This window comes from Heptranchias perlo, unplaced genomic scaffold (genome assembly GCF_035084215.1).
Source record: "Heptranchias perlo isolate sHepPer1 unplaced genomic scaffold, sHepPer1.hap1 HAP1_SCAFFOLD_90, whole genome shotgun sequence".
Classification (NCBI taxonomy): Eukaryota; Metazoa; Chordata; class Chondrichthyes; order Hexanchiformes; family Hexanchidae; genus Heptranchias; species Heptranchias perlo.
Window position 1 is genome coordinate 1,481,043 of NW_027139940.1, and position 22,383 is coordinate 1,503,425.

At 43.4% G+C, this 22,383-nt stretch overlaps 1 protein-coding gene across 1 annotated transcript; it reads left to right on the forward strand.

The window, feature by feature from the left end:
- Positions 1-843: 843 nt before the first annotated feature.
- LOC137319836 (probable G-protein coupled receptor 139) lies at positions 844-1,728 on the forward strand. The gene has a single exon (XM_067981754.1). It carries the CDS (start codon positions 844-846, stop codon positions 1,726-1,728), a length of 885 nt encoding a protein of 294 aa, XP_067837855.1.
- The last annotated feature ends 20,655 nt before the right edge of the window (positions 1,729-22,383 follow it).

Genomic DNA, 22,383 nt, shown 5'->3' on the forward strand with positions numbered 1-22,383 from the left:
ACACATGTTCCAGAGACGGTGCTAATATTTACACATGTTTCAGAGACGGGGCTAATATTTACACATGTTTCAGAGACGCGGCTAATATTTACACATGTTTCAGAGACGGTGCTAATATTTACACATGGTCCAGAGACAGTAATAATATTTACACGTGGTCCAGAGACGGGGCTAATATTTACACATGTTCCAGAGACGGGGCTAATATTTACACGTGACCCAGAGACGGTGCTAATATTTACACGTGTTTTTTTAGGCTGTACTTTTTTTTACAAGTGTTCCCGAGACGGTACTAATATTTAAAGTGTGCTGGAGATGTCACTAATATTTACAGGCGTCCTGAGATGGGACAAATGTTTGCAAGGGCTCCACAACCCATACTATTATTTCGGACAATCCGGAGACTGTAAAATAATTACATGGGATTCAGAGTCGGTACTGATATTTACAGAGGGTCCAAAGACGGTACCTATATTTACAGTGGTTCCAGGGACTATACTCATATTTACAGGGGATCCAGCGATGGTGCTAATATCGACAGGGGATCCAGAGACTGATAATAGTTGAAGCGGATCCAGAGATTGTAGTAATATTTACAGCGGATCCACAGGCTGTACTAATATTTACAGCGCATCTAGAGACTGTACTATTAATTATATGGGATCCAGAGACTGTACTAATATTTACAGGGGATCCAGAGACTGCACTAATATTTACAGGGGATCCAGAGACTGTACTTGTATCTATAGGTGGTTCCAGAGATTTTATTATTGTTTACAGAGGGTCCCAACTTGATCTAAAATTTCCATCTTTATTTCCCCTATTACAGTTAATTTATTGACAATGGTGATCCTATCTCGTGGGAAGTGCGGTCTCTCCAAATGTGTCACTCGCTACCTGGTGCCCATGGCAGCGGCGGATCGACTGGTCGTTATCATCGATCTGATATTGAGGCAGATTCCCATTATTTATCGTAAACTGTTCGCATTTCTACGCCACATTCCCGTGTGTAATATCCACGCCGTCCTGCTTTATGCAGTCACGGACTGTTCTGTCTGGTTCACCGTAACTTTTACCTTGGATCGATTTGTGGCCATTTGTTGCCAGAAGCTGAAAACTAAATATTGCACCGAGAAAACGGCAAATCTGGTTCTGGGAACAGTGAGTGTGCTGAGCTGTTTAAAGAATATTTTCTGGTACTTTATGTTCGAAGGTCGATATTTGCTTTCCAATAACCCTTGGTTTTGTATTGATGTAACGGGTGTTTCAACGTCACCGATATGGGCAGCAATCGAACTCCTTCATTATATCCTCAACCCGTGTGTCCCATTTATTCTGATTGTGTTCCTCAATGTTTTAACAGTCAGACACATTTTAGTGGCCAGCAGAGCTCGCAGGAGACTCCGGAGTCACAGCAGTGGGGACGGTCCCAGAGACCCAGAGATGGAGAGTCGCAGGAAATCAATGATTTTACTGTTTGTTATATCAGGAAACTTTATCGTGTTATGGGTGGTGTTTAAGTTGTATTCTATCAATCGACGATTGTTGTATTTGGCGCGAACGTCTGTAATTCTGCATCCACTTGTTCAAGAACTGGGATTTATGCTCCAGCTCCTGAGTTGCTGCACAAACACCTGTATTTATGCCGTGACCCAGGTTAAATTCAGAGAGCAGTTGAAGAACGTGGTGAAATACCCCTTTACTGTAATTGTTAAATTAATTAAATAGTGCGAAGATCTCAAGACTTCAGAGTGAGATCTGTGTCATTCCGAAAGGCAGCGGTGCTGCAAACATTGGGTATTTATGTACATAAGAACATAAGAACATAAGAAAGAGGAGCAGGAGTAGGCCAATCGGCCCCTCGAGCCTGCTCCGCCATTCAATAAGATCATGGCTGATCTGATCCTAACCTCAAAACTAAATTCATGTCCAATTTCGTGCCCGCTCCCCGTAAACCCTAATTCCCTTTACTTCCATGAAACTGTCGATTTCTGTTTTAAAGTTATTTAATGATGTGGCTTTCACAGCTTCCTGGGGCAGCAAATTCCACAGATCTACTACCCTCTGAGTGAAGAAGTTTCTCCTCATCTCAGTTTTGAAAGAGCAGCCCCTATTCTAAGATTATGCCCCCTCGTTCTAGTTTCACCCATCCTTGGGAACATCCTGACCGCATCCACCCGATCAAGCCCCTTCACAATCTGAATTGTTTCAATAAGATCGCTTCTCATTCTTCTGAACTCCAAAGTGTAGAGTCCCAATCTACTCAACCTCTCCTCATATGTCCGCCCCCTCATCCCCGGGATTGACCGAGTGAACCTTCTTTGTACTGCCTCGAGAGCAAGTATTGTCTTTTCTTAAGGAAGGAGACCACAACTCTATGCAGTATTCCAGGTGCGGTCGCACCAATACCTTATATAACTGCAGCAATACCTCCCTGTTTTTATATTCTATCCCCCTCGCAATAAAAGCCAACAATGTAAGTGCTGAAACGTTTATATCCTGAGGCTATTGATAGACACATTGTACAGATCTTGTCAAAGTGTGTGTCACATGCAAGGACAAGTTGTAAAATAACATGTGGTCATCTATCGCAAAAAATGTTTTTCCATATGGGATAAATTAAAAGGTAATTAAGTAAACAGCAACACACGCTGACGGTGACCAGAGCGTGAATGGGCAGGAGGTCGAGGAGATCCCATGACTGTTGGTGTCGGTGATCAATGTGTTAATGGGGTGAGAGGTAGAGGAGACCCCGGTACTGTTGGTGCCGGTGGTCAGTCTGTTCATGGGGCGGGAAATACACGAAATCCCGGGACTGTAGGTCCCGGTGGTCAGTGTGTGAATGGGGCGGGAGAAACAGAGAAACAGAGAAAACAGGAGCAGGAGAAGGCCTTTCGGCACTTCGAGCTTGCTCCGCCATTCAATATGATCATGGCTGATCTGAATATCGATTTCAATACCATTTTCCCACTCTCTGTCTCCGTACCCCTTGATGCCTTTTCTGTCCAGAAATCTATTTAGCTCCTTCTTAAATCTATTCAGTGACTTGGCCTCAACAACATTCTGCGGTTGATAATTCGACAGGTTCACCACCCTCACATTAAAGACATGTCTCCTCATCTCAGCCCGTATCCTGAGACTGTGACCCCTCGTTTTGGACCCACCAGCCAGGGGAAACATCCTCCCTGCATCTAGTCTGTCTAGCCCTGTCAGAATTTTATATGTTTCAATGAGATCCCCTCTCATTCTTCTAAACTCGAATGAATACAGGCCAAGTCGACTCATTCTCTCCTCATTCGACAGCCCTGCCATCCCAGTAATCGGTCTGGTGAACCTTCGCTGCACCCCCTCTATGGCAAGTATATACTTTCTTAGGTAAGGAGACCAAAACTACTCACTATACTCCAGGTATGGTCTCACCAAGGCCCTGTATAACTGCAGGAAGACATCCTCGCTCCTGTACTCAAATCCTTTTGCAATGAAGGCCAACATCCCATTTGACTTCCTAACCGCTTGCTGAACCTGCATGTTTGCTCTCAGTGATTGTTGTACAAGGGCACCCAGGTCCCTTTCTACAACAATATTTCCCAATCTATCACCATTTCAATAATACTCAGCCTTTCTGTTTTTACTTCCTTCATATTTATCCACATTATACTGCATCTGCCATGTATTTGCCCACTCAATCAACTCGTCTAAATCGCCTGGAAGCCTCTTTGCATCCTCCTCACAACTCACGATCCCACCTAGTTTTGTGTCGTTCGCAAACTTGGAAATATTCCCTCGTCCAAATCATTGAAATATATTGAGAATAACTGGGGTCCAAGCACTGATTCCTGCGGTACCCCAATAGTCACTGCCTGCCACCCCGAAAAAGACCCATATATTTATGCTCACTGTTTCCTGTCTGTTAACCAATTAGCAATCCATGCCAGTATATTACCACCAATCCCATGTGCATAATTTTGGACACTAATCTCTTATTTCGGACTTTTTCAAAGGCCTTCTGAAAATCCAAATAAAGCACATTCATTGGTTCTCCCTTTTCTGTTCTACCTCAAAAAACTCCAGTAGTTTTGTCTAACGTGATTTCCCTTTCATAAATCTATGTTAACTTTGTCTAATCCCGTTGGCATGTTTTCACTGTGCTGTTATCACATCCTTTATAACAGACTGTAGCATTTTCCCGACTACTGACGTTAGATTCACCGGTCTGCACTTCCCTGTTTTCTCTCTCCCTCCTTTTTTAAATAGTGGGGTTACATTTGCCACCCTCCAATCCGCAGGAACTGTTCCATAATCTATAGAATTTTGTAAACAATTTTACAGCACCAAGTTATAGTCCAGCAATTTTATTTAAAATTCACAAACTTTCGGAGGCTTCCTCCTTCCTCAGTGAACGTTTGTTGGAACATTTTCCAACAAACGTTCACATGAGGAAGGAGGAAGCCTCCGAAAGCTTGTGAATTTAAAATAAAATTGCTGGACTTTCACTTGGTGTTGTAAAATTGTTTACAATTGTCAACCCCAGTCCATCACCGGCATCTCCACATTATAGAATTTTGGAAGATGAAAACTAATGCATCCATTATTTCCATGGCTAATTCTTTTCGTACTCTGGGACGCAGGTTATCAGGCCCTGGGGATTTGTCGGCTTTCAGTCCCATTAATTTCACCAGCACTATTTTTTTTTAAAATACTAATTTCCTTTAATTCCTTCTTTTCACCAGTCCCTTGGTTCCCTCGCATTCCTGGGAAGTTATTGGTGTCCTCTTCCGTGAAGACAGAACGAAAGCATATTCTTTAATTACTCTGCCATTTCCTTGCTCCCCATTATAAATTCTCCTGTTTCTGACTGTAAGGGATCTACATTTGTCTTCACGAATCTTTTTATTTTTACATACTGTGATCAATTTGTTTACGGGGCTTGTGGCGTGGGGGGGGGGGGGGCGCGGCGGGGGGAGAGGAGAGATCAGGAATGCAGGTGTCAGTGATCAGTCTGTTCATGGGGCGTGAGGTTGAGGAGAACCTGAGATTGTCGGTGTCGGTGATCAGTGTGTTAATGGGGCGGGTTTAGAGTTGATCCCGGGACTGGAGACGTCGGTGATAAGTGTGTTAATGGGGAGGGAGGTAGAGGAGATCCCGGGACTGTAGGTATCAGTGATCAGTGTGTTAATGGATCATGAGGTTGAGGAGAACCCAGGACTGTAGGTGTCGGTGATCAGTGTGTTAATGGGGCGGCTATCGAGGTGATCAGACAACAATGGAATCTTAGATTCTAACAGCAGAGCTGTAGGCCATTCAGCGTCTTCGTGTCTGTGCCTGTTCATTGAAAGAGCCGTCTAATTTAGTCTCACAACCGAACCCAGCAATTTAGTTGGCTTCGACGACATGTCCGATTGCCTTTTCAAACATCCTCCGGCACCAGTTTCCATCGCCCTTTCAGCTGGTGACAAAATTCTCCTAATTTCTCCTCTCGTTCTTTTGTCAATTATTTGAAATCTGAGACCTTTTGTTACTGACCCACTTGCCAAAGGAAACAGCTCCTACCTACTTGCTCTATCAAGACCCTTCATCATTTTGAATGCCTTTGTTTTGTCTCCCCTTTAACCTTCTCTGCTCCAAGGAGAACAACCCCAGCTTCTCTACTCTGTACTCCTCTGTACTCTCTCCAAGGCCTTGACATCCTTCCTAAAGTGAGGTGCCCAGAATTGGACACAATGCTCCAACTGAGGCCTAACCAGTGATTTATAAAGGTTGAGCTTGACTTCCTTGTTTTTTCCTGTATGCCTCTAGTTACAAAGCCAAAAATCCCATACGCTTTCTTAACTGCCTTTTCAACTTGCCCTCCCACCTTCAAAGATTTGGAATTCCTCTCCGCTCCCGGTCCCTCTGTTCTTGCTCCCTCCTCAAAATAGTCCCATTTAGATTAAACTGCCTCGCCATGTTGTTAATCCCAAAGTGCATCACTTCACACTCATTAAATTGCATCTGCCATGTGTCTGCCCATTTCACCAGTCTGTCTGTGTCCACATGATGTCTGCTACTATCGTCCACACTATATACTACGTTGCCAAGTTCTGTATTACCCGCAGACTTGGGAATTGTGCGACTGAAACACAAGTGCAGGTTTTTTCCATGTAACAAGAAAAGCAATTTTCCCAATACCGATGCTTGGGGGACCCCACTGCTTCTCTCCAGTCAGATCAACATCCGTTCAATGTTACTCTCTGCAACCTATCCATCAGCCAATAATGTGCTAAAGTAACCACGTCCCTTTAATCCCATGCACTTCTATTTTACGAATCTGTTCAAAGTTTGCAGAATACGAAACTCGGAAATGTAGGAAATAATGTCGAGGATCGTAACAGATTCAGGAGGACATCGACAGACTGGGGAAATTGACAGACAGATGGCAGCTGAAATTTGACATAGAGAAGTGTGAAGTGATGGATTTTGGTCGGGGCAATGAGGAGAGGCAATATCAACTAAATGGGTCAATTTTAACGTGGGTGCAGGAAAAGAGAGACCTGGAGCAGTATGTAGACTAATCTTTGATGGTGGAAGGACAAGTTGAGAAGTCTGTTAAAAAAGCATATGGAACTTTGCCATATTAATATGGGCTTTATTAATACAAAAGCAAAGAAGTTGCTCCAACACCTAATCTCAATGGTATTATTTTGAGGGGGGAGCAAGAGGCCTGAAACTTTTTTCTTCAACACCCAAACCAAAATTGAGCAAATTTTCCCAGTACTTATTCTCGGCTTATATCAGCTTTACACATCCTGCACCACTCTCCTTCCCTGGAATCACCCTTCTTCACCCTCGCAGTTCTTCGAGCGCTCGATCCACACGGCAACCCATTCTGATATCAATCAAAGAAACCATTCCCATCAATCTCAGCTCTTTTAGAAAGCTGCCAATCAGCTCATTGATTGCTCAGCTGAAGCAACCAGTTCGGTAGAGATTGAAAGGAATGTGGCCTAAAATGGATGGAACAGACACAACTAAAAACAAGATGAAAGAGATAAATAGATCAATTCGAGAGTATGGAAGAAAGCTGAGGAGGAGGCTAAGTAATATTTTAGAACTATATTTAAATCGATGAACTATATTCTATTAATATTACAATACTCAAGCAACTGCGAATTTCCAAGGACCATTCTTAATATTAAGCATTTCTTGAGATTTAGCGTGTGAGTTGAAATGTTAAACAGTTGGCCAGAGCAGGGATGCTGTCATTAAAAGGGTGAAAGGCACCTTGACACGGAGATATCAGTCAAAATTCAACCAGATTCTGTTCCCACGACCTGCCAAATACTGTGTGCAGCCATTCAGGCTTAGTTATTATAACAGCAACAACAACTTGTATAATACAACGCCTTAAAAGTGGGAAAAAAAACAACCTGAGGGGCTTCAGGGTGGGGCAAGGGAAAAGATAAGCCGAGGGAGGAGATATTAGGAGGGGTGGCCAAAACCTCGGTCAAAGAGATGGGTTCAAGGAGAGCGGGCTTTTTGCTCTCAAAATTGGAGGAGAGGGAAGGGAAAGGACGAAGGAAAAATACATCCACCTGGAAGGAATTAGATTGACTTGACTCATTCTGATTCATCCCAACCTCGATTGCATGGGGGTGGATATATCTATATACACATTACAGGAAGAGGAAGAAGAGGTCTGCGTTTTGGGCAATTTTCTGTATCTTCTCTTGCACTTTTTTGCTTAGCATTGAAAAGAAAAGAACTCGGAAGAGTTTGAAGAGGGGTAGGGGGAGGAAATACGACACAACAAGGCCTGAAAAGGGAGCGTGAATCATATTTAATCAAAACCCCCATTGCCTGGCCGAAGTTTTGCTGCAAAACCCATCCTGTGGAGTACTGAGCCTGGGCTGTTCCAGCTGTCTGAGGTAAACAGATCTCCTCCACCCGTCCACTCCGCACAATAAGACAACATCGGCCAAAGGGAAAGTGTATTCCACCTAACACACCGTTCCCTAATTATTCAGCGACCCACCCTCCTTCCCTCATTTCCATAGAACCATAGAACCATAGAAAAGATACAGCACAGAAGGGGGCCATTCGGCCCATCGTGTCCGCACCGGCTCAAAGAACAACCAGATGCCCATTTTCATTCCTCCTTCCAGCATCCGTTCCTTAGCCCTGCACCTTACAGCACTTTAGGTGCAGGTCCAGGTACTTTTCAAAGAGTTGAGGGTCCCTGCCTCTACCACCAATTCGGACAGCGAATTCCATACACCCACCACCCTCTGGGTAAAATAGTTTTTCCTCAGGTCCCTTCTGATCCTTCCGCCAATCAGCTTAAATCTATGATCTCTAGTTCTTGAATTCTCCGCTCGGGGAAACAGGTACTTCCTGTCTACTCTATTTCCGTCCTTCATAACTTTGTACGCCTCAATCAAGTCTCCCCTCAGCCTCCTCTGCTCCAGGAAAAACAATTGCAGCCTATCGAATCTCTCCTCGTCGCTGCAATTTTCAAGCCCTGGCAACATTCCTGTAAATCTTCTCTGCACTCTCTCCAGAGCAATTACGTGCTTCCTGTAATGTAGTGACCAGAACTGCGCACAATACTCCAGCTGTGGCCTTACCAGCGTTTTATACAGTTCAATCATTACATCCCTGCTTTTGTATTCTACACCGCGGCTAATAATGGAGCGCATTCGGTATGCCTTTTCACAACCTTAATTACCTATTCTGCCACCTTCACGGACCTGTGCACATGCACTCCAAGGCCTCTCACTTTCTCTACCCCTCTCAATATATTTCCTTTTACAGCGTGTTCCCTTTTATTGTTTGCCGTCCCGAAGTGCATTACCTCACACTTCTCCGGGTTGAACTCCATTTGCCACTTTTCTGCCCGCTCCACCAACTCATTGATATCTTATTGGAGTCTACAGTTATCCTCTTCACGACCAACTGCACGGGCAATTTTTGTGTCATCTGCAAATTTGCCAATCATGCCCCCTACATTCAGGTCTAAATCATTAATATATACCACAATCAGCAAGGGACCAAACACTGAGCACTGTGGCACAACACTGGAAACGGATTTCGATTCGCAAAGACATCCATCGAATTTTACCCTTTGCTTCCTGTTACTGAGCCAATTTTGGATCCAATTCGGCACATTTCCATGTATCCCATGGGCTCTTTTCCTTTCTGACCAGTCTGCCACGTGGGACCTTGTCAAATGCCTTACTAAAATCCATGTAGACAACATCCACTGCACTGCTCTCATCAATCCTCCTTGTCACTTCCTCAAATAATTCAAGCAGATTTGGAAGGCATGACCTTCCCTGAACAAACCCATGCTGACTATCCCTGATTAAACCATGCCTTTCTGCGATATCTTGCCCTGTATACTTCAAGACACCCAGGGGGCTCTAAATTTGGCAGTGCCACAATTTTTGTTTGAGGGGACATGCCTGCATTGTACCCGTAGAATTTCGCTTTTAGTGCCTCCCACTGGCTTGCCACTGATTACTACTCAAGTAATTGTGTCCAGTCCACTTCTGCCAAATCACCTTAGTTCTGTAAATTTGCCTTCCCACAATTTAAAACGTTTACTCCTGATTTAACTCTGCCCCTTTCCATAATAATGCTAAAACTAACTGAATTGTGGTAACGCTCCCCAATATGGTCACACACTGTCACTTCACCCACTTGCCCATCTTCATTTCCCAGGACTAAATCTATAATTGCATCCCATCTTGTTGGGCTTGTCACGTACTGGCTAAAAAATATTCCTCGACACCGATTATGAATTTTGGGCCCTCTGTGCCCCTCACACTCTTTGAATCCCAGTTGATGTTAGGGTAGTTGAAGTCCCCTACTATTATTGCCCTCTTATTAGAAATTTGCTTACATATTTGTTCTTCCACTTCCATTTCGCTATTGGTGGGTCTATGGTACACTCCTAGTAGGGTGACTGCAACTTCTTGATTTCTCAGCTCAACCCATATGGCATGGATTGATGATCCATTTAGCATATCATCACTTCTCACAACTGTAATTGATTCTTCAACCAATATTGTAACCCCCCCCCCCTCCATTTTTATCACCCACTCTATCCTGCCTGAAAAACTCGATATCCAGGGATATTGAGCTGCCAATTATCCCCCTCTTTCAGCCAAGTTTCCGTTATAGCAAAGATACCATGCTGCCATGTGCTTATCTGTGCCCTTATCTCATCTGCTTTGTTTGTAATACTCCTTGCATTGAAGTATATACCCTGTAACCCCGTCAAATTCCTGTGCTGAACACTGTTTAACCTTTGCTTCTTTTGCCTTTCCGTGTCGCTAAAAAATGTCACTAACTGCTTTTCGACTTCCCGTCTCCTGGTCTGAATTTCTCCTATCTGTACCTGCCCTTTGGTTCCCAATCCTTTTTCCATACTAGTTTAAACCCTCCCCAACACAACTAGCAAATGCCCCCGCGAGGATATTGGTCCCGGTTCTGCTTGGGTGCAACCCGTCCAGCTTCTACAGGTCCCGCCTTTCCCAGAATCGGTCCCATTGAATCAGGAATTAAAACCCCTCCCTCGCACAGCAACTTTCAGGCCACATCATCCTCCAATACAATTTAAATATCTGCACAGTGAGACAGAGAGTTTGAAGAGACAGGGACACTCACATGCCATCTTACAATACATTTTGAATACCCGCACAGTGAGAAAGAGAGTTTAATGCAACAGAGACACTCACAGAGTCCTTCGTTACACTTTAAAAACTACGGCAGTGAGACAGGGCCTTTCAAGATAAAAAAAAATCACACTTCATCATCCAATACAGTTGAACTACCTGCACAGTGCGACAGAGAGTTTAAAGATAGACACAATACACATTAAATGCCTGAGCAGTGAGACAGAGAGTTTAAAGGTACAGAGACACTCACACCGTCATCCTCCAATACACTTTAAATAGCTGCAAAGTGAGACAGAGAGTTTAAAGATACACACAATCACACATCATTCTACAATTCACTTCAAATATCTGCACAGTGAGACAGAGAGATCAATGCTGCAGAGACACTCACACAGTCCTCCAATACACTTTAAATACCATGGCAGTGAGATGGGGCCATTAAAGATACGCACAATCACACATCATCCTCCAATACGCTATAAATACCTGCACAGTGAGACAGAGATTATAAAGATACACAGAATCACATATCATCCTCCAATACACTTTAAATACCTGCACAGTGAGACAGAGATTATAAAGATACACACATTCACACATCATCCTCCGATACACTTGAAATACCTGCACATTGAGACAGAGAGGTTAAACATTCAGGGACACTCACATCATCCTCCAATACACTTGAAATACCTGAACAGTGTGACGGAGAGTTCAAATATACAGAGGCATTCACATCGTCCTACAAAACACTGTTATTATCTGCACAGTGCGACAGAGAGTTAAAAGATACACACAATTACACATCATCCTCCAATACACTTTAAATAAATGTACATTGATACAGAGTGTTTAAAGATACACACAATCACACTTCATCCTCCAATACGCTTTAAATACCTGTACAGTGATACAGCGAGTTTAAAGGTACACAGACACTCACACACCGTCTTACAATACATTCAGAATACCTGCACAGTGAGACACAGAGTTTAATGCTACAGAGACACTCACACAGTTAGAGTCATAGAGTCATAGAGATATACAGCACGGATAGAGGCCCTTCGGCCCATCGTGCCCGCGCCGGCCATCAGCCCTGTCTACTCTAATCCCATATTCCAGCATTTGGTCCGTAGCCTTGTATGCTATGGCATTTCAAGTGCTCATCCAAATGCTTCTTGAATGTTGTGAGGGTTCCTGCCTCCACAACCCTTTCAGGCAGTGAGTTCCAGACTCCAACCACCCTCTGGGTGAAAAAGTTCTTTCTCAAATCCCCTCTGAACCTCCCGCCTTTTACCTTGAATCTATGTCCCCTATGTCCCCTTGTTATAGTACCCACAACGAAGGGAAAAAGCTCCTTAGTATCCATCCTATCTGTGCCCCTTATAATTTTGTACACCAATACACTTTAAATACCATGGCAGTGAGACAGGACCATTAAATCACATCATCCTCCAATGCACTTGAAATACCTGCACAGTGAAACAGAGCGTTTAAAGATACAAAGACAACCAAAACATCCTCAAACACATTTTAAATACCAGGGCGGTGAGACAGTGCCTTTAATGATGCACACACTCATACATCATTCTCCAATACACTTTAAATACCTGCACAGTGAGTCAGGGCGTTTAAAATACAGAGACACTCACACGGTCCTCCAAAACACTTCAAATATCTGCACAGCGAGACAGAGAGTTGAAAGACACACACAATTACACATCATTGTCCAATAAACTTTAAATACCTGTACCGTGAGACATAGAGTTTAAAGATAGAGAGACAGTCACCCCGTCCTCCAATACACTTGAAATACCTGCAATGTGTGAGAGAGAGTTTAAAGATACAGAGACAGTCACCCCGTCCTCCAATACACTTGAAATACCTGCACAGTGAGAGCGAGAGTTTAAAGATGCAGAGACAGTCACCCCGTCCTCCAATCCACTTCAAATACCTGCACAGTGAGACAGAGAGTTCAAAGATACAGAGGCACTCATACTCTCCTCCAATACACTTCAAATACCTGCACAGTTCGAGAGAGAGTTTAAAGATACACGCAATCACACAGCATCCTCCAAACCGCTTTAAATACCTGCCCAGTGAGACCGGTCGTCAAAAGATAAACACAATCACACACCATCGTACAATATACTTTAAATACCTGCAGAGTGAGACAGAGAGTTTAAAGATACACACAATCACACATCATTCTCCAATACACTTTAAATACCTCCACAATGAGACAGAGAGTTTGAAGATACAGAGACACTCACACGGTCCTCCAATAAACTTTAAATACCAGGGCAGTGAGATAGGGCGTTTCAAGATACAGAGATACTCACACCATCCTGCAATACACTTTAAATGCCTGCACAGTGAGACAGCGAGTTTCAAGATACACACAATCACACATCATTCTCCAATACACTTCAAACACCTGCACAGTGAGACAACGAGTTTAAACATACTGACACAAACACGCACCTTCATCTCAGCCCCAGGACAACGCTGCAGGAGTCCCTCATGGCAGTGTCCACGGCCCAAACATCATCAGTTGCTTCATTAATGAACTTCCCTCCATCATAAGATCAGTAGTGGGGATGTTTGCTGAAGATTGCACTCTGTTCAGTTCCATTCGCAACCCCTCAGATAATGAAGCACTCCGTGCCCGCATGCAACAAGACCTGCACAGCATCCAGTCTTGGTATGATAAGTGGCAAGTAATATTCGCACCAGACAATTGCAAGTCAATGAAACTCTCCAGCAGGAGACCGTCTAATCACCTCCCCTTGACACTGAACGGCATTACCATCGCCAAATCCTGACCATTAACATCCTGGGTGTCACCATTGAGCAGAAACTTAACTGGACCAGCCATATAAATACTGTGGCTACAAGAACAGGTCAACGGCTGGGTATTCTGCGGAGAGTGACTCACCTCCTGACTCCCCAAAGCATTTCCACCATTTACGAGGCAAAAGTCAGGAGTGTGATGGAATACTCTCCACTTGCCTGGATGAGTGCAGCTCCAACAAAACTCAAGAAGCACGACGCCATCCAGGACAAAGCAGTCCGCTTGATTGGCACCCCATCCACCACCCTAAACATTCATTCCCTCCACCACCGACGCACTGTGGCTGCTGAGTGTGCCATTTAAAAGATGCACTGCAACAACTCGCCAAGGCTTCTTCGACAGCACCTCCCAAACCCGCGTCCTCTACCATCGAGAAGGACAAGGGCAGCAGGCACATGGGAACAACATCAACTGCACGTCCCCCTCCAAGTCACACACCATCCCGACTTGGAAATATATCGCCGTTCCTTCATCGTCGTTGGGTCAAAATCCTGGAACTCCCTTCCTAACAGCACTGTGGGAGAACCTTCACCACACGCACTGCAGCGGTTCAAGAAGGCGGCTCACCACCACCTTCTCAAGGGCAATTCGGGATGGGCAATAAATGTTGGCCTTTCCAGCGACGCCCACATCCCATGAATATATAATAAAAACGCGTCGACCCCTGGAGAGGCTGGGATTGTTCTCCTTCGAGAAGAGAAGGTAAAGAGGAGATTTGATGGAGTTGTTCAAAATCATGAAAGGTTTTGATAAAGTAAATAAGGAGAAACCGTTTCCAGTGGCAGAAGTGTCGGTAACCAGAGGACCCAGTGGTTGGTAAAAGAAAAAAAGGTGATATTAGGAAACATGTTTTTATGCAGAGTGTTGTTATGATCTGGGATGTAGTGTCTGAAGGGGCGGTAGAAGCAGATTTAATAATATCTTCCAAAGGGAATTTGATAAAAACATGAGGGCAATTCATGCACAAGGCTATGGGGAAAGAGCAGGGGAATGGAACTATTTGGATAGCACTTTCAGTGAGCTGGCACAGGCGTGATGGGTCGAAGGGACTCCTTCTGTGCTGTACCATGCTGTGATCCTATGAAACTATGATATTCAGACCCCTTCCTCTACTTTACAGGTTTTCCAGCTCAGTTCACTGAATGCTTCTTATTATCTAATTTGGTTCGGGTCCTCGTTCTCTCTTTGCCCGTATGAACTGCATCTGTTCCGGTTTACTCACATGTTCACTCCCCGAACGTGCTCAATCACTCTTTTTGTTTATACTTGCAAACTGGGCCCTCTGCCGAAGTTTCAGAGTGCACACGGCCTGCTGCAGCACGCTTTGGAGATACCAAATCAATGGCTTCCCTCTTGCATCAGTGCCAGCATTTATCCTTTTTAATCTGGACATAAACTCCCTGAGACCAGATTGCGGAAATTAATTTCTGCTGATAACATGCCTTTGTTACTCAAACTACTGAGTTTTCTACCCCGTAAACCACATTCAGTGATGGTATGAAACGCATGGCAGAGAACTGTCTGAAATGACGTGCTCATCCAAGTATTCCAATGACTGTGAGCTCCAACCTGCATTTGCTCTCTGCTCTCCTGTCTCCTGAACTCATTATTAACTTTGGTCAACGTTTGAAAATTGTAAAAGAGCGGGGGCAGCATGGAAACTAAATTGGCTAAGTGACAGGAAACAGAGAGTTGTGGTGAACTGTTGTTTTCACTGGAGGAAAGTATATGGGGATGTTCCCCAGGTGTTGGTACTCGGACCCCTGATTCTTGATATATATTAATAACTTGAACTTCGGTGTACAGGGCACAATTTCAAATTGCAGATGACACAAATCTTGGACGTGCAGTAAACATTGAGGAAGATAGTAATACACTTCAAGAGGATATACACAGGCTGGTGTAACGGACGCACACATGGCAGCTGAAATTGAACGCAGAGATATGCGAGGTGATTATTTTTTGGCAGGAAGAATGAGGAGAGGCAATACAAACTAAATGTTACAATTCTAAAGGGGTGCAGGAGCAGAGGCCTGGTGTGATATGTACACAAATCTTTGAAGGCGGCAGGACAGGCTGTGAAAGTATTAAATAAAGCAGACTTGGCTTTATAAATCGAGGTGTAGAGTTTCGAGTATAAAAGCAAGTAACTTATGCTAAACCTTATTAAACACTGGTTCGGCAACAACTTGAGTATTGTGTCCAATTCTGGGCACTGTAGTTTAGGGAGGATGTGAAGGCCTGAGAGAGGGTGCAGAAAAGATTTCCTAGAAAAGTTCCAGGAATGAGCGACTTCAGTCATATGGATAGACTGGAGAAGCTGAGGTTATTCGCCTTAGAGCAGGGAAGGTTAAGAGGAGATTTGATGGAAGCGTTCAAAATCATGAAGTTTCTCGACAACGGAAATAATAAGAAACTGTTCCCATTGGTGACGGGTCGAGAACCAGACTCCACAGATATAAGGTGTTTGGCAAAAGAACGAAAGACGTCATGAGTAAGAACTTTTTAACACAGCGAGTAATTGTGAACGAGATTACGCTGCCTAGAAGGTTGTTGGAAGCAGATTCAATCGTGACTTTCAAAAAGGAATCTGGAAAATAATTGAAGGGAAAACACTTGAACGGCCTCAGGGAAATAGCGGGGCAATGGGACGAAATGGATTGGCCTTACAAAGAGCTGGCACCGGCTCGATGGGCCAAATGCCCTCCTTCTGTGCTGTAACCATTCCACGAGTCTATGATTCTATGACTCTCGGATAATTACAAACTTCTTCCTGGAATATCGAACATTGTTCATTTGTAATCGCAGAGAGCGCAGTGATTCGGTTGGACAACCTAACAGACCACATTTCAAAGAAAAATTCTGCAAAATATGGATGAAGATGAAAAGGCTCCGTCATTGTCCACTCCCAGTTACCTGGGAAGATGAAAGTGGACATTATGTGGGTTGTATATACAGTAACCACACTGCGTCATTTTGGGAGAATGGATGTTCAAGGGAGAGGATGAATCGAATAGCGTCCAAGAAAGAATCTAATGTCAGGAATTCTTCCGCACTGTAAATTATTTAATTAATCTGACAATCACAATGAATGGATATTTCACCACATTCTTCAAATGCTCTCTGAATTTAGTTTGTGTTATTACATAAATACAGGTGTTTGTGCAACAGCTCAGAAGCTGAAGCATGAATCCCATTTCTTCTCCGAATGTGGGGAGATATACAGAGGAATCCCCCATCAAAAACATTCGCTCAGAAACTACAAACACCAGGAACAGCGCCCATAACAGGATAAAATTCCCCGAGATAACAAACAGTAGAATGATGGATTTCCTGCGGTTCTCCATCTCTGGGTCACTGGCACTCTGCCTATTGCTGTGATCCCGGAGTCTCCTGCGGGCTCTGCTGGCCACTAAAATGTGTCTGACAGCTAAAGTGTTGAGCAGCAAAATCAGAACAAATGGGACAACCGGAGTGAGAAGATAATGAAGGAATTCAATGCCTATCCAAGTTTGCGAATATAGACCACCGCTTGCCACAGCACAGAACCAGGGGCTATTGTATAAAATATAATCACCGGTATAGAAAAAGTACCAAAAAATGTTCCTTAAACTGAACAGCACAGTCACTGTTCCTAAAACCACAGCCGCCGTTTTCTCGGTGCAATATTTAGTTTTCAGCTTCTGGCAACAAATGGCCACAAATCGATCGAAGGTGAAAGTGACGGTGAACCAGACAGAACAGTCCGTGACTGTATAAAGCAGGACGGCGTGAATATTGCACACGTCAATGTGGTATAGAAAAGTGAATTGTGAACGATAAGTAATGGGGATCTGCCTCGATATCAGATCAGTGATAACGACCAGGAGATCCGCAGCTGCCATGGCCACCAGATAGCGAGTGACACATTTGGAGAGTCCGCACTTTCCACGAGACAGGACAATGATCGTCATTAAGTTAACTGCAATTCAGCGGAAGAAAAGCAAATTAGAGCAAACTCTCAGAACAAACGCCCCCGTGTGACAGAAATAATCATAGAATCATAGAATCATTGTATCATTGAATCGTCGAATTCTGAAGCACAGAATAAGGCCCTTTGGCCCATCGTGCTCCTGCCAGCTCTATGAATGAGCCATCCCATAATCCATAAGACCATAAGCGACCATAAGAGATAGGAGCAGGATTCGGCCATTCGGCCCCTCGAGCCTGCTCCGCCATTTAATGAGATCATGGCTGATCTGAGTTTTACCTCAACTCCGTTTTCTCGCCTTTTCCCCATATCCTTTGACTCCTTTGCTGATCAAAAAAGTGTCGAACTCAGCCTTGAATGGATTCAATGACTCAGCCTCCACAGCTTTTTGGGGTAAAGAATTCCAAAGATTCACGACCCTCTGGGAGAAGAAATTCCTCCTTATTTCTGTCTTAAAGGGGCGACCCCTTATTCCGAGACTATGCCCCCTTGTTTTAGAAACCCCCATGAGGGATAACATCCTCTCATCATCTACCCTATCGAGTCCCTAAGAATCGTGTATGTTTCAATTAAATCTCCTCTCAATCTTCTAAACTCCAATGAATATAGACTCAACCTGTTCAATCTTTCCTCATAAGACAAACCTTCCATACTCGGAATCAACCTTGTGAACCTTCTCAGATCTGTCTCCAATGCAAGTATGTCCTTCCTTAAATAAGGGAACCCAAACTGTACGCAGGACTCCAGGTGTGGTCTCCCCAGCACCTCATACAGTTGTCGCATGACTTTCCTGCATTTATTCTGCATCCCCCTAGAATTAAAGGCCAATATTCCGTTTGTCTTCTGGATTACCTACTGCACCTGTATGCAGACTTCTTGTGTTTCGTGTACGAGGACACCCCGAACCCTCTGTACCGCCGCATATTGAAGTATTTCTCCATTCAAATAATATTTTGCTTTTATATTTTCCTCCCAAAGTGGATGACTTCACATTTTCCCACATTATATACCATCTGCCAAATTTTTGCCCATTCCCTTAACCTGTCAATATTCCTTTGCAGACATGTTGTGTCCTTATCGCAACTTGCTTTTCCACCAATCTTTGTATCATCAGCAAATTTGGACATAAGACACTCTGTTGCTTCTTCCAAGTCATTGATATATATTGTAAATAGTTAAGGCCCCAGCACTGATCCCTGCGGCACACCACTAGTTACAGATTGCCATTTTGAAAAATTGCCTTTCATCCCGACTCTTTGTTTGCTGTTATTTAGCCAATCCTCTATCCATGCCAGTATATTACCCCCAACACCATGATCTTGTGCAACAATCTTTTATGTGGCACCTTATCGAATGCCTTTCTCCACTTTCCCCATAACTCTGCATTTTTTCTTTTCAAATATATATATTCAATTGCCTATTGTACCTTAATTAAATGTTTTCAATATTTGTTCCCTCACTGCTCCAGTAATATGTTTGTCAAACAGTTAAAACCAAGTCAATTTCCAGTTCAGTCTGATTCCATGGAGCCCATGCAGGATTATTTGATAGAGCTGATGAAATCAGTCGTTGTAACATTCTAAAGAAGCTCTTTATTAGTTTGTTGGGCGTGCTCAGAATTAGACTGTGATATTTGGGCAAGAAAAAACTTTCTCTGGGAGAAACAGACCAGAGGTTCAATTCTGCATCAATCCGAAACAGACAAGGCAAATATTTCTGGAGTATAAAGAGGCGACGAAATAGTTGGCACATAGCAACGGCACCAGGTAAAGATGGGGTGTGGAATGGTTGCTATCTAAGTTGCCAGTGCTCACGAGGGACGAACAGGGGAGGAACTATTTTGGACTTCAAGTCGAACGTTTCGAGCGACTTCAACCTGCAATGGAATCATTCATAAAATGAGAACTTTCACATCTAGTGTTTGCAATATGTAAATTGTAATTAATTTTAAAGACTGACTGTTCAGTTATATTACAAATAACGTATATAAGAATGATCAATTATTTCAAACAGTCTGATAACATTGAAACATTAAAGATCTCAACACAGGAGCAGCTCTGGGCTTCTGGGTTTCATCTGTTGGTGAGCATCAAATAGTTTTCCGAATTGAAACAGGGAATGTGGGAAAATAAAACATGAATTTAGTCAATAATTGATCGCAGTCCAGTAAGAATCGTATTGTTACATATCCATATAATAAACAGGAAAAATGACGTGAACTCAGTTGAATTGTGGAATAGCAGGAGATGGTCGAAAATCAGCGTGAGACTCGCTGATAGATCCTTTGAACCGTGTCAGACTGGTCTGGGACTAAATGGTTATTTCACAGCAATGATTGGAGATAGATCCGCTGCAATATAATAAAATGAAGAATTGACCTTGATACATGTTTTACTTGCATTTCTGTCCTCTGCATCCGGGGTCAGTGACACTGGTGCAGTGAGGGAGATGGGGAGAAGTGAGGCAGCTGACGGGAACTGAATCATTCCTCCCACAACCTGAACCACATGGAGCTGGAGTTAAAGGTCCCTGGCAAATTCATGCTGGGAATTTGTGAACTGACACAGGTTTCAGTGGAGACCGAAGACAGTAATCTGATGAAGGCAGGGAATCGTTCAGTGAAATTGCTGATTTTAGAACCTCAAAGAGTATTTGGAACACGAAGAGCAAACAGCGGGAAATAAGGGCGGAGTATTAATTCAGCTGATTCCAATGAATGGTTGACTGTCCAAAAATCGCAGCGAGGAAGCGCGGTACTACACCAATCACAGTAAAATGAGCGCAGTGTTATACCAAACACAGGAAGAGGAGCGCTGTATTATGCCAAATACAGTAAGAGGAGCGCGGTATTATAACAATCACAGGAAGAGGAGCGCGGTATTTTACCCATCACGGTAAGAGGAGCGCCGTATTATACCAAACAGAGAAAGAGGAGCGCGGTATTATACAAAACACTGGAAGAGGAGCGCGGTATTATACAAAACACACTAAGAGGAGCGCGGTATTATACAAAACACAGTAAGAGGAGCGCCGTATTATACCAAACACAGTAAGAGGAGCGCGGTATTATGCAAAACACTGGAAGAGTAGCGCGGTATTTTTCCAATCACAGTAAGAGGAGCGCGATATGATGTCAAACAGACTAAGAGGAGCGCGGTATTACACCAAACACGACAACAGGAGCGCGGTATTATACGAAACACAGTGAGAGGAACGCGGTATTATACCAAACACAGTAAGATGAGCGCGGGTATTGTACCCAACACAGTAAGAGGAGCCCGGTATTATACCAATCACAGTAAAATGAGCTCGGTATTATACCAAACACAGTAAGAGGAGCGCGGTATTATACCCAACACAGGAAGAGGAGTGCGGTATTATACCAAACACAGTAAGAGGAGCTCGGTATTATACCCAACACAGGAAGAGGAGCGCGGTATTATACCAAACACAGTAAGAGGAGCTCGGTATTATACCAAACACAGTAAGAGGAGCTCCGTACTATCGCAAACACAGTGAGAGAAGAGCACTGAATTTCACCTTTTCTCTGGATATCATGATGTACATTACAAGTCGAGCAATACAGTTGTACGGAGGTCACAGATTCAATAACAGTTGATGAAGACTGACCATGTATACAACAGCAGCGAGATGGGGTTATTACAAATTAAGAACAGAAATACAATGAAACATGGCTTATATAATGAATTGCTCGATATAAAGCCTTACTAGGAACACAAAATGCTGGGAGGAGGGAATAGTAAATGACAAGAACATTAATACAATTTAACGTGTTTTATAGAATTAATAACTGGATATCGGGACCTACCAAGGACACCAAAAGCAGCGAGGACGGGATTGTAAATTTTTTGGAAATCGTAAAGTGTCCAGAGTATCAGATATTTTATTATGAGGAACGAATCCATTAGTTTAGTTTGTTGATGGACTGATGATTCCAGTTGATGCTGGAGGCGATGCTCTCCTCACACTTTGAGCTGAGGTGGTGAATTAAACGCTTTTTTTATTGTGGAGCAAACCTCTCCTGGTAGAATTGTATTCCTTGGTGACTGATATTAATCAGGTCATTGAACAAACAGATTACAATTACCGCTGCTACACCAACAATGTTCGCAGGCACGGCAGAAAGGTATAATCTAACGCTACAATGAACAATGAATATAATCTTAGTAACTTTGTACAGAATGGAAAATAAATGTGAAAGTCGCGGGCTTACAGCGTGATACCAAATCACATTAAGAATTACAGAACGACAAGAGAGCAAGGTCCATCTAGTTGCCCTTCTAACATCCTGATACAATCATAAAGGATTTGTGCAATCAATCTATATCAATTAGTTTACAACAGACCCAGAAATGACACGGGGAATACCCTACTGGTGGAGAGATTTGTTACCTTTTCACCCTAAATGTGCGACACTGACCGCAGGGGACGTTGCAAAGTATTGACATACTGGACACCAAAATACAAGTTTCTGAACGGGAACTACTTAATTTGCATTTGAATGAATCAATACTGACTGCTTGCACCGTCTCCATATTGTGTCTGTTCCATAGATTACCACTCGCACACTGCAATATAATTTCTGCAGATTAGTTTTGAATTTACCACCCTTCAAGCGCAGGCCATGTCCTCTGGTACTATGGGTCTGGACAAGGTGAAATAGCTGATCATGGTCCACATTATCTGGTCCCTTTAGAATCTAAAAACTGAAATCATATCAGCTCTCAACCTTCTCTCTCCCACTGAGAAAATGTCCAAATTACTAAAGCGCTTCTCATAACCCAATCCCTCCATCCGCTCACACGTTCTAGTTGCTCTCATCTGTATCCAAACAATAGCTGGAGTATCACGTTCCTACAGTGGTGACCATTACTGTACAC